The sequence below is a fragment of the Rhinoderma darwinii genome, chromosome 2 (genome assembly GCF_050947455.1).
Source record: "Rhinoderma darwinii isolate aRhiDar2 chromosome 2, aRhiDar2.hap1, whole genome shotgun sequence".
Taxonomy (NCBI): domain Eukaryota; kingdom Metazoa; phylum Chordata; class Amphibia; order Anura; family Rhinodermatidae; genus Rhinoderma; species Rhinoderma darwinii.
This window is the reverse complement of record NC_134688.1, coordinates 123,847,690-123,860,961: the sequence shown is the minus strand read 5'-3', so window position 1 is coordinate 123,860,961 and position 13,272 is coordinate 123,847,690. Positions and strand designations below refer to the sequence as shown.

General features: G+C 39.2%; 1 protein-coding gene across 1 annotated transcript in view; it reads right to left on the bottom strand.

The window, feature by feature from the left end:
- Nucleotides 1-5,116: 5,116 nt before the first annotated feature.
- The window catches only part of SIAH3 (siah E3 ubiquitin protein ligase family member 3), an 86,708-nt gene continuing 78,552 nt past the window's right edge, over nt 5,117-13,272 (bottom strand). Inside the window, exon 2 of the mRNA XM_075850232.1 lies at nt 5,117-7,695. Within this exon, the coding sequence (XP_075706347.1) occupies nt 7,108-7,695 (588 nt within the window). The 3' untranslated portion in view covers nt 5,117-7,107. The remainder of the gene's footprint in view (nt 7,696-13,272) is intronic.

Sequence of the window (13,272 nt, the reverse complement as noted above, 5' to 3'; positions counted from 1 at the left end):
CAAAAAATGTACCAAGAAAAATTCTAGAATTCCATCTAAGGACAACCAACCTACTCTAATCTTGTAACAGAGTAACCAATTCACGCAAATCAAAAAGATAGTGACCAATAACTTACCCATCCTCCATGAAGACGACAATTTACGCTCCATCCTGGCTGAAGGTTGTCGAATCGTGGCAAGAAAGGCACCCTCTCTAGGCAGTATGCTATCTCCGTCACTGTTCACACCAAACGAAAATATCAAAACAACATGGTTAGAAACAAAAGGTTTTTATAAATGTGGACAGCATCCCTGCAAGACTTGCTCCTTTGCCCATCCAACTAAAACTTTTAGCAATTCCACACAAACAGACACATTCAATATTCAAAATTATATCAATTGCAACAGCGAATCAGTCATTTATATTATTGAATGTACCGAATGTCAACTGAAATATGTGGGCTGTACAAATAGAAAATGAAAAACAAGAATTCTTGAACATCTTAGTTACGTGAGAAATATCAACATTACTAATATCTCCAACGCGTCAAAACATTTCATTGTACAACATAACCGCAACACCAAAAATTTACGCTGTTATGCCATTGAAAAAATCTATCCCCCCAAAAGGGGAGGCGACCTTAAACACAAAACTCACCTCAGGGAGGCATACTGGATCTATAGACTGAAAACCAGATATCCAGACGGCCTCAACCTCAGAAGAGATTTAATGTTTCAATATTAACAACAGACTAATTGGTAACATTTTATTTCTCTGAACCCCCCCTTATCTTCCACCAAAGACCAAGAACGAAACCTAACCAAAAGACAATATAATAATAATATTATCAATTGGAATGATCCAATATCACAATTCTCCAAGACACCTTCCCCTGTATATTTACAGTATGTACATGCATAACATGTGCTTTTTGCCATGTACATTACTGTGTATACCTTTTTAAACCACCTTCTCGTCAGTCACATTCACATTTTATGTTTGTCATTTCACACAATTTTTGCTCCAGTTGTTGTCCTACCCTCACTTCCTTCCCATGTCATATCCTCAACATTCAAAATCGAGCGCTTGTCCTTGTCCCTTTTTAAAGAAAAATAGTGGTAATACCCCTCTAATAACGTTGTTCAATATTACACATTACCACCGCCCACTTACATCAAGAAACTATAGCGAACTACCTACAGACAATATAAGCATACCATTCCACAAATCAAAAGAAAAGATCCCAACACCTACATGATACCATAAATTAATCATGTCCAATCAACAATTTATGTAAGCACATATACACAACATTTATCAATCTCATACATACCATCGTCCGTAGGTAAATATTTGGGGTATGGGGAAACAGTGAACGACGAGACTTTCCATCCATCCGGCTTCCGCATAATAAACACCACCTGAAATATAAAATACATTCAATTTAGTCTAATTTCACACAACCCCATACCGCAAATCACAATACTGATGAAACTGTCAGCTTGTAGTACGCAAATGAAAACGTAAATAAACACAACGGTTAGTAACCATTCTCACTTCCGGTTTGCGTTCCAAATGGATAACAACAGTGGAACGCACTCAGCAATCAGCTGCACCACAAGGAGGAGGATATAAACGAGACAACGCGCTCTTTTCAAAATAGACATTACAGCCAAGACTAAGGACGCAGTAGCATCCGAAACGCGTAGGCTCTGAGGACATCACTGCCCGCTTACCCTCACACCAGGACTATACCTCTGGACAATCTTTTAAACCAAAGAACATTAAACTTGGAAATCCGCTTCCATTTTAAACTTCACGCAGCGCTGGATCAACTCTTTCCTCTCCTTTCCGTGCTTCCGAACGTGTGCCGACACGAGATCCCAGGCGCTGCAGCGACACACTCCACAGTGTCAGGTGAGCTGGAGGATTCCTCCCCCCCTCTTCTTATTCTGTAGGTATGGGCTTGTTATTATGTAATGACCGGGGGGTAGGGAAACGGACAAGTGAGCCCTAATCTACCCGCCACTCTGTCCCTGCCTACTTGCAACGACCCGCCCTAGGCGACGGGGTACAACTGGCGGCGGTCCCTGCACTCAGTAAGTGCACGACAAACACGACAAACATACAAGGGAATACAAGCAAGGGAAAGGGGCAGTTGCCCACGGCAACACCGTGAGCAACAGAGTGGTGAACGAGCCGAGTCAAGCCAGGAGTGTGCGAGGTACCAAACGAAGAGCAGAAGAGTAGTCAGTAAGCCAGGGTCAGTATGGAGCAGGAACAAAATAGAAGGAGCTGTAGCTGGGCCAGGAAACCACACGAAAAAGAATAACAAGCAAGGAGGAACAGGAAATGCAGGTATAAATAGACAGAGGGCGGGAGCTAGCTGAGTCTGGCCAGGCTGCGATAGGCTCTCCCACTCCTAAGCCTGCCAGCCTGAGTGGTGGAAGCTGGAGTCAGTCTCAGGGATGTAGATTCAGGTGCTGACTGATTAATTAAGGGAGTTAACCCCGAAGCTGTGCGTGGCAGATCCTTTACACTATGAATGCTTTCATGAAGAAAGAAAATAAATCTCAGGTTGATAAATTGTCACTCTTTAAACTGCTGTTGAACTGTAAGTCCCAGCATGCTTTAACTTCTACCCGCCAAGACAGCTCTACAAATATGTGTTGTATAAGCAAAGTATCAAAATGAATGAAATCATGAATGTTTAGGGCTCTTTCACGAAAGGCGTATGGGCTTTTCTCTGGCTCTTCAGGTTGATTTCAGATGGCCGTATAATGGTTGTATTTACACATCCATATTATGGCCACAAGACCCTCCAAACTCTAAGGTGATCAATATTCAGCTCAGTAGAAATGCCGGGGTTCTGGGTCTTGCGATGGATGATAAAATGCGACCGTCCGCCTGAAACTGGAGTCTGTTTTCACCTTTCACCATAAGAAGATATTTACATAGTCACATTTGTCAAGTTACTGTAAATAATAGAAAAATACACTGTCCAGCATTTGGGGTTAGTACACTAATACACAAATTCTTCAACCAACTAGAAACTTAAAGGGGTAATACCAAGGAAATCCCATAACTAGCAATTTATCAGACTTGTTCTGTGTACAAGTGGGAAACATCTGATAACCCTGCAGGGTGGATTCTCCAATACTTTCCAGATAGCGCAAATTGCAGAATACAGGCACTATTTAAGGCAGTCTGTATTCTGGCAATGCCACGCTAATAGAGACTGTCAATGGTAATGATGGGCATCATGACAACCAGCCCCTGCATTCTGCTGACAGAGCCTGTAAGGCCATGGTGGGGAATTTGAATTCTTGCAGTTTTCATTTCAATTATACCCATATTTTACAGAGTTGTTGATTAGGCAATTTTATAATATAATAATTAAAGGGGTTATCCGGCTTATTAAAATTGATGACTTATCCTTAGGATAGGCACTCAATATTAGAGCGGTGGGGGTCCGACTTCCGGCACCTCTGCCGATCAGCTGTTTAATTGAGCCACGGCACTCGTACGAACACAACGGCCCCTTCAAACAGCTGGTAGGCGGGGGTGTCGACAGTCCACCAATCTAATATTGATGGACTATTCTCAGGATAGGCCATCAATTTTAATAACCCGGATAACCCCTTTAAAGTGGATTCAAACCCTCGATTCATCAAAAAGCTTCAGTCTCTCACACGGGGCCTACTGGCTGGTAAACTCGGCAGGTTGGTGGAAGACCTGCAGTCTCCTGGCCTCCACTCTTGAGGACTGTTTAGTGGATGAATATAAAGCCCATTCATTCGACCCTTGGATGGCTATGGATATCGTGTTTCTTTCCCTGTCCAAAGTGCATATGTCATGTAACAGTGTACAGATGTAGCCATCTTTATCTTGACTTTTAATGCATTAAATACACAGTGTCAAGAAACTTTTAACTTGACTTTTTCAACGACTTTTCAATGGCTTTTGTTGTGTGATATCACGCTGCAGCAAGTTATCAGAGTCAAGATAAACTTGGCTACATCTGTACTTTTAGAAATAACATCTACTTATGAGATTTGTAACTATTAGTATGTATCATACAATAACTCCATTCAACATACCCTCCATGTTGCAGATATCCACATCGCCTTGCAAACTTCATCTGACTGAGTATTACATTTACATTTTAGGAGAAAATAATGGCTTCATCTAAGACTCTGGGGAGATTTTACCAAACAGAGCATATAGTGTCATGTGCACAGACTCACCACGTAGATATGTATCACAGCTAGCAGTGGTCTCTCGAGAACACACATTAGATTTGGTAGATTTAACACCTTTATTGAATGCTGACATCCAGGAGTAATGTTGAGCTGCTTGTATCAGTTTTGCTGATTCCTCACTTCATTAACTAGAGAGCTCATTGACCAAATAAAACATGAAAATCAAAATGCAATAGCATAATCTAACAGCTTTTTGGCAATTAAAAATCTCAACTTTCTAGAGTCATTTGGGTACTGACATACTTAGTAAATACATCACATTTAACTCCTTAAGTACGCCGCTATTTTTTTGCTTTGGGGCCCTGAATTTTTAGTCCAGCATTGCTGTATGAGGTCTTGTTTTTTATGGGATAAGTTGTACTCTCTGCAGAACCATTTTAAACATGTTAGCATTTTATATATATATTAAATCGTAAATCTAGCCACACTTTTCTTATGCTCTCTTCACAAATGATGACAATTGGGCCTTATTTATTGTAACTGTCGAATAGAAAATATCCTTGCTGCCAGTAGCAACCAATCAAGTTAGAGAGTCACTCCAGTCAAAAACAAAAAATTTAGCTTTTGACCAGCGTCATGGAACCCTACAAGTCCCCCAAAGTTTGATTTATCTGAATGCTGCGGTTAAAGGGGATTCCTTGGGGAGCCCTACTAGGCCGTATAGAAAGATAGACAGACAGACAATAGACAGACAGACAGACAGACAGACAGATAGATAGATAGATAGATAGATAGATAGATAGATAGATAGATAGATAGATAGATAGATAGATAGATAGATAGATAGATAGATAGATAGATAGATAGATAGATAGATAGATAGATAACAATAATACAACTGTAGTCATTTCAAAATACAAAATGCAAATATTTATTGTATTTTAGCTCTCTTTCTGTTCGGTTTGTCTCCTTTGCGTTCTTAAATTATATGTAACACTAAAAATTTAAAATATGCTGCCATAAACTAGCAGCAGTTGATCCAAAGCCAGTGGAAAAAAACAAAGTAAAAATACCAACATTACAGATATGTATGCACACCGTATGACTTATTAGATAAATGTTTAAGCTACATTACAGCTGGTCATTGCTGACTGTGTGGGAGAATGTCTCTATAACAATACATAATAAATATACTGTCCATACAGTTCTAGATCTCAGCTCATGGTCTGAATTTTTTAACAGTGTCAATGATAAACTTGTTAAACATTTATGGGCAGATTTACAAAGCAAAATACAACTGAATTATTTTGCAAAATGAAATACATGGCATGGACAAATTTCTTTATGTGTTTTAGACACTTTTCACGCTAATCTCAACAGTCTCTAGACAGAGCGACATAACTAAGAGGAGCCTTAAAATGCACTAAATTTATTGACGACATGCACCATTTTGTTGCATAAAATATTGATGTAAATGTACACTATCCATGAAATGGCATGAGAAAGAGAAATATGTCTGACATGCCATGTTGATAAGTTTGGCACAATTTATGCAATTTTTGCTAACTCGTAAGTTCCTTTACACTATTAATAAATGTCCCCATTAGTGTTAAAATGAACACTAAATTTGTTGGTCGTAGAAAACCTTGATGTGCTATTATTCAGTCAGAGAGTCATCTGAAATTAAGCAAACAATTTCACATGTGGGAACGGGAAAAATGGGTGGAGTGAAGGTTAAAAAATGTACAACAAAAATAATAATGATAATAACAATAAGGGAAACTAGAATCTAGACATATGGGACATTGAAATATATTCTGTCTCCTAAACTAATATGAAAAATATGGAAGTGATAAAAAGTCCTTGAAAGTGACTAAAAACAGCCACAATCTTATTAAAATCAAGAAGATATAGCCGAGTTGAATCTGTCTTTTGGCACAACTAATCATGTTATCACAATTTTGTTTATTGTAGTTTAACATAGAACCTCTTTAATATGAAAGCTGCCCTGGCAAATAGCTAACAAATCAGCTTTTCATTTTCTGTGCACTGGCCGCTACAGTGGAAATATCATATGATATGATGGTATTCAAATGAATGGCCGCCCATGTAATACATGCACAGAGTGGGTTTGTCAGATCAAGAGGTGCTGCTTGTTAGCGGCTCTTAATTCTGGCATATAGAGGTGGATCCCAAATGGGGGACACCTGTGTATGAAATCCATGTGCCCAATAGGGCATATTATTTCAGCCAATGCAGCTTAAAAGGGTTTAGTTATAAATTTAGCTCTTACACACCAGGACATTTATGTTATTGGGTAGTATAATCTTCAGTTTTCAGCTTAAAGCGCTTTTCCTGGACTTTTATATTGATGGCCTATCTTTAGAATAGATCATGAAAATCAGATTGTCGGGGGTCTGACTCCTGAACCCCCACTGATCAGCGGGCTGAAGGGGCAGCGGCAACAAACACCTTTATAATTTACCTAGGATAGGCCATCAATATAAAAGTTCTGGAAAAATACATTAACAGTAGTTACATTAAAAAAAAACATAAAAAAATATAATGTTGGTACAGAAACCAATAATGAAATGCTATTGAGGAAATTTAACTGAAAATACTTCAGAATCAATTTTACGTCATCCAATGGACTGGGTCACTGTTGTAACTCCAGGTAAACATATATGAACATATACATATACAGTACACATGGAAACATACAAATATCTTCACATGGTATCCTACTATCAATAGCTCTTGATGAGTCAAAAAGTTTTTCACAGAAACTAAATCTAAATACATTGAAAATAAATATTGCTTATACACTTCTGTCAGAACAACCTTTTTCTCTGTACAAGCACTAGAAAGCCCAGGGAGGGTAAAAAGCCCATTAGTTTGGATTTCCATACATAGATGTCCGACAAATTACATTTCAGGATGAGTAGCACAAAGTTTGCGTGCAGTTATTGCTATTCCAATGGCCAGACTTCCATTATCAGCAAAGAGCTGAGCCACTGAGGCATTAAGCACAAGGCAATCACCATCTGTAATGATAGAGTCAACACAGTCTAAGACTGAGCGGGGACTGGATTCCCATGTCAGTCTTCTACGATTCCTATTCAGCTCCAGTTTGTAGTTGAAATTCTCGGCTTGTGCCGGCGTGCCAATCAGCATCATTGTAGCAAAAAATTGGGGGTATCCTTCATATTTTTCTTGTTTTCTGAGCACAAGTAAAAAGTGATGGCCCAAACAAGAATGCACAATTATCCAATCCACCGGTGCCGGAAGGTGCATATCAGTTGCAAGAAAGACGATTTCTGTTCCATGTAGTATGTTTATTGTATGAGTTTGAGTTAAATGAGCAACAACCACCTCTAAGTGACCTTCCCATTTACAGGCATACAAAGGGCAGGAGCATGAAGTCAGCTGTGGGTCGTGGAGCGTTTCATGGCAATGATGATGCCTGATTTGTGGAGCGGTATCTTCAGGGACTGCGCATCTGTTTGAAGCATTCTGAAAGAAAAAGAAATTACTGTAGAAAATAGGCAATAACACTAAACATTTATGGAATCCCTGAGCACAGAAGCAGTCAGACATAAAACAGCGAACCAATGATAATTAGTACATAGATTAAAATGGGGAAAGGCAAGACTGCATGAAAACAAACTCCGGGATTTCACAGAGGGTGCAGTAAACTTGATGTTGTGTAATAAAGTCCCTGCTAATACTTGTATTACTGGACGAGGCATTTTATTTGCAACTGTATTTATTTGGAAAACATATGACACATGGCATAGTAATTAATTGAATTGCACGCAGAAGTATTACACTGAAACAAAATGGGAATGGATCCTAGGAGAAGAGAAAAATGTACTTAGCAAATGTATGGAAACATTCCCCCCGTCTGTTGTACTAGGATCCATTCCCATTTTTTAAGTTGTGTGGAGGCAGCCTTAGAAAACATATCTATAGAGGAGAAAACGACAGTAGGTATACTAGTGCATAATAGTAGCATACTACTACTTTTCACTTTGGCCCAAGCTCCATGGTGAAATGCAGTGGTATGTGGCTTTTAGGCCAGGATCACAGACACAGATTTTGTGGCAATTTTTGGCTCAGTTTTTTTTTAGCCTAAGCCAGAAGTGGATCCAAACAGAAGGAGAGGTATAAGGAAAAGACCGATGTGTCTCAAAAAACGAGCCAAAAACTGCCATAAAGCTGCATTAAAACTGTGTGTGTGATCCTGGTCTTAAAGTTGCAAGAGAGAAAAAATATTACTTTGCATAATGTGAGCAATTTAATTCAACTAAGGACTCATGGACACGACCCATGATTGCGGCACAAACGGCCGCAGAGTGTCATCCGCGGGCCACCCACAATTCACGGACCGTATAATGACTTGACCTATGTTTTTCCGGCCAATGCACGGACCATGGAAACCAGGGTCCTGTATATGAGCCCATAGAAATTAATGGGTCCGCAACTCAGCCGCAGATTTGCGGGTGAATTGCGGCCACAAAAACACGTTTGTGTGCAGGGGGCCTTAGGCATCATGCATGCAGCGAAGCCGTGTGCACAGTTCTTAGAGTCATTTCAGGTTTATATTACTAACCAGTACTGAAGTGTATTGCTTCCATGAGTCACCATATTCTTCCCTTGATTCAGAGTATCTGAGGGAGAATAGCTTCATAAATGGCATACCAAAATTTTATATTATTTATATTAATTAGTGAGGAAAAACCTGTGTGCCTCCGTATAAAATTGGAAGCACACGTAGGTACAGATCTGTTGTACAGCAGTGTACATGAACAAAGCAGTGTAGAGACAAAGCAAATCCCTACCCAAAAAATTACAGGTCATTGCAATTGCACCCCATTGAGGTCTAATAGATATCACCATTGTCACATGACTGTTGCAAGAAAACAGCACAACTCTGAAGAAGTTGCGCAAAATTCCTTACATGAGTTTCTGTGTAATCCAGTCCTTCAACGCTGTGCAAGATATTTTATTTTATTTTGTCCTGGAACAGATTTTAGGATCTTTCTTAGTTTTTTCACAGTGTATTTTATTCTACAGGGTGGGCCATTTATATGGATACACCTAAATAAAATGGGAATGGTTGGTGATATTAACTTCCTGTTTGTGGCACATTAGTATATGGGAGGGGGGAAACTTTTCAAGCTGGGTGTTGACCATGGCGGCCATTTTGAAGTCGGCCATTTTGTATCCAACTTTAGTTTTTTCAATGGGAAGAGGGTCATGTGACACATCAAACTTATCGAGAATTTCACAAGAAAAACAATGGTGTGCTTGTTTTAATGTTACTTTATTCTTTCATGAGTTATTTACAAGTTTCTGACCACTTATAAAATGTGTTCAAAGTGCTGCACATTGTGTTGGATTGTCAATGCAACCCTCTTCTCCCACTCTTCACACACTGATAGCAACACCACAGAAGAAATGCTAGCACAGGCTTCCAGTATCCGTAGTTTCAGTTGCTGCACATCTCGTATCTTCACAGCATAGACAATTGCCTTCAGATGACCCCAAAGATAAAAGTCTAAGGGGGTCAGATCGGGAGGCATTTCTTCTGCGGTGTTGCTATCAGTGTGTGAAGAGTGGGAAAAGAGGGTTGCATTGACAATCCAACACAATGGGCAGCACTTTGAACACATTTTATAAGTGGTCATAAACTTGTAAATAACTCATGAAAGAATAAAGTAACGTTAAAACCAAGCACACCATTGTTTTTCTTGTGAAATTCTCGATGAGTTTGATGTGTCACATGACCCTCTTCCCATTGAAAAACTAAAGTTGGATACAAAATGGCCGACTTCAAAATGGCCGCCATGGTCAACACCCAGCTTGAAAAGTTTCCCCCCTCCCATATACTAATGTGCCACAAACAGGAAGTTAATATCACCAACCATTCCCATTTTATTTAGGTGTATCAATATAAATGGCCCACCCTGTATATATTTTACGTTTACATGGGATGATTGTACTGCAATCGTTTTATTAATGAAATGCTGCTTTTCGACATGCAGGTTAGAATTTTCCAGGCATCACATTAGCTTGCATCTACTTACAATTCTGAACCTAATTATTTATGTAATTATTGTAATTTTAGAGTTTAAATTCAATCTTCACTCGATAATAGTCTGATCTGAGAATGTTTCCATGCCCAGAATAGGCCTTGCCGGAGACTTGTGTATGGCACACAGCCTCTGTTGCCATGCTCATTAACACTCATAGCACTAGGTAAGCTGCATCAAGACAAACCCTACATCCTAGAAACACAAAGGAGAGGTCTGAGAAGTCCGTGAGTCTAACATCCCTTCAAAACTGAATTTTCAGATTGTGACTGGAGTTTTTTTTATTTTTTAACGGGTTATGTAATGGCTTACATCAGAATGTTGTCTTCTAATCAAGTATGTATGTATCATAGAGGCACTCCCTGCAACTGTTATGGAGTGCATGAAGATCAGGGTTCCAGATATGGGTGCTAGGAATCTGTGCTGCATTTTCTCTCACTGCAAATAACTCAAAGTTAGCAAACAGATACATACCTATACAATGCCAGTCCTTTTTCTTCTATATGATGCCCAAACAATACAGCCATTTAGTGCCCAAATAATACCAACATACAATGTTTAAATAATACCTCTATGCAGTAGTCAAATAATATATCATATAGTGCCGACATAACACTGCCTTTATTGCCCACACAATAATGCTATTGAATATCCAAATAAAACAGCTACTTAGTGTGTAAATAATCTCGTATAAAATACTTGTCACGGGGCTCATGGAGGTTGTGATTGTCATGGACCAACAGAGGATGGTGTGAATCCACTGTGTGCTAAGCTAGGGAGCGGAGTCTAAGGGATAACTAGGTGTTCACCTTTTAATCTCTGTATGGAGTTGTGGACTTGCCAGCTAGTATCCCCAGGTCGCTACTGCCAGAGTAGTCTCCCTTAAGAGCGTCCGATGGGGACAGGTGAGGTACAATATCAACATACAAAATGCAGGGTGCAATATAGTGCAGGTCATGGCAGACGGCAGATGTTTATTCACGGTTAGCAAAGCCAGAAGTCAGTGCATGTGGCAGAGGGTCATTATGGTAAACAAGCAAGTGGTTAGGCCAGGCAGCACTCAGGAATGGTCAAAGTTTAAACAAGAAGTCAGTAATCAGAAATCCAAAAATTACCCGATGCAGGGTACAACTAACAAGCTAGTGTTGAACCTAATTGCTCAGGCATTGGAGTGGACTGGGCGAAACCCTTTTATAGCTTGGGAAAACTGGTTGGAATATTGGCACGCACTGGCCCTTTAAGAAGAGAGTAACAGCAGTGGACAAGGCAGGAGGTGAGTATTGGTGGCATCGGAAGCAGCTAGCAGCTAACACCGAAGGAGAGAAACGGCATCATCCAGGAGGCAGAAGAAGAGGGAGGCGGTATGTATACAGCGGGAGGCAGTGGCGGCGAACGTTACAATGTCTAAGTAATACACCCATGCAGTGTTCATTTATTACTGCATACACTGCCATATAGAAACCAAATAATGCTGCCATATACAGCCCACATAATACCACTATACACTGAACATATAACATGCCGTATCCAAACAATTCTCCCTTAAAGACTCCACATAATACTGTTATTAAGTTCTCACATTATACTGCAATTCAATTCCCCCAAAAAACACCATACACTGTTAAATAATACTGTATGGTCTAGAGTTCATTTTAATATAGGGTAGATAAAGTCACTGGGGTCATTAAAGTAGGTATATATATATTTTTGCTTCGTTTTCAGGTTGCTCGGGGTCAGGGTCAATTCTTGATGCCCATTAGGAACTAGGGTCCTGGGTAATAGTCCAGGTTGCCACCACCTCAAACCGAACCTGCTTTTTTGTAGTGAGAAGGATATAAGAAAACAATGCAACTACTTGCCCTCCTGTTTCAATTTGGGGAGGTGGCGATGTATTAGCAATAGAGGGAGCCCCAGTTTTCAGTTTTTATTATAGGGCCTCTTTTCTACCTGCATCTAAATCACTCTCCTTCTTTCTGCTTAGTACAGATTAAAAAAAAGGAGTTGATACCTGCACAATACCTAATTTCACAGTCTATTAAAAAGTGCCGATAAATACACACAGCCTGGAACAGAATCCAAGGCAATCCCCAGATAAGAGGAACATATAATTATTCTTTGCCCGCTTGGTGGGCATTGACGATATGATTAATTTAACATCTTTTGGTAAACAATGTAGTGCCTGCAAACCACCAGGGATAATTTCATCTCTGAAATTGTAATAATGTCACAAGATGAATGCCAGTCCTCACATCTAATACACTTACTGTAATTACTTCCACTAACCAAACTCTTAATGCAACATTAGCAATTATACTAATTAAAAATAATGAACTTTCTTTTGTATTCTAATAAACCTCTTAGTATGAGTCAAGGTACTTAAGCTCTCTATGACTATAAATGTTTCTATTAGGAAGCTGATTTGAAATACCATATAAAATTAATATGAAGCTTACAATTGGAAATGTTTTCTTTAATACATTAGTTCTTGGGAAAAATGAAGATGATTCAAAATTTACATTTAGTAAACCATTAAATCTGGTAATGACTTTAGAATAATTCATTAACCTTAAACAGCGAAGCTAATAGCAAATAATGGCAAGGTAAGACTTATCATTGAAGCACATAATACATAAATAACTACAGATGGGTATATAACTAAAGTTATATTCCTAACTCTAGCGTTTCATACGAGCGGCCATCTTTGAAAGCTTGGGTAAGAATGTTTTGGTGGTGCATACTCAGTACATGTATTTCAGAACTTGTGCCAAATGGCACACCGGATTTATGTGTACCATCATTATGACACCCCCCATCCCCACTTTCTGCTATACTAAATGTGTAAGTATTATGGATATTAGATATCACCTTGGATTTATGTGACCTGTATAAATCCAATTGGCCCCTAGACCACATATCTGTAACACATAAATAGATAATATTTTTAATACCTTGTATCCTTATGTTGCATGGATACATAGTATAATAAATTTGTATG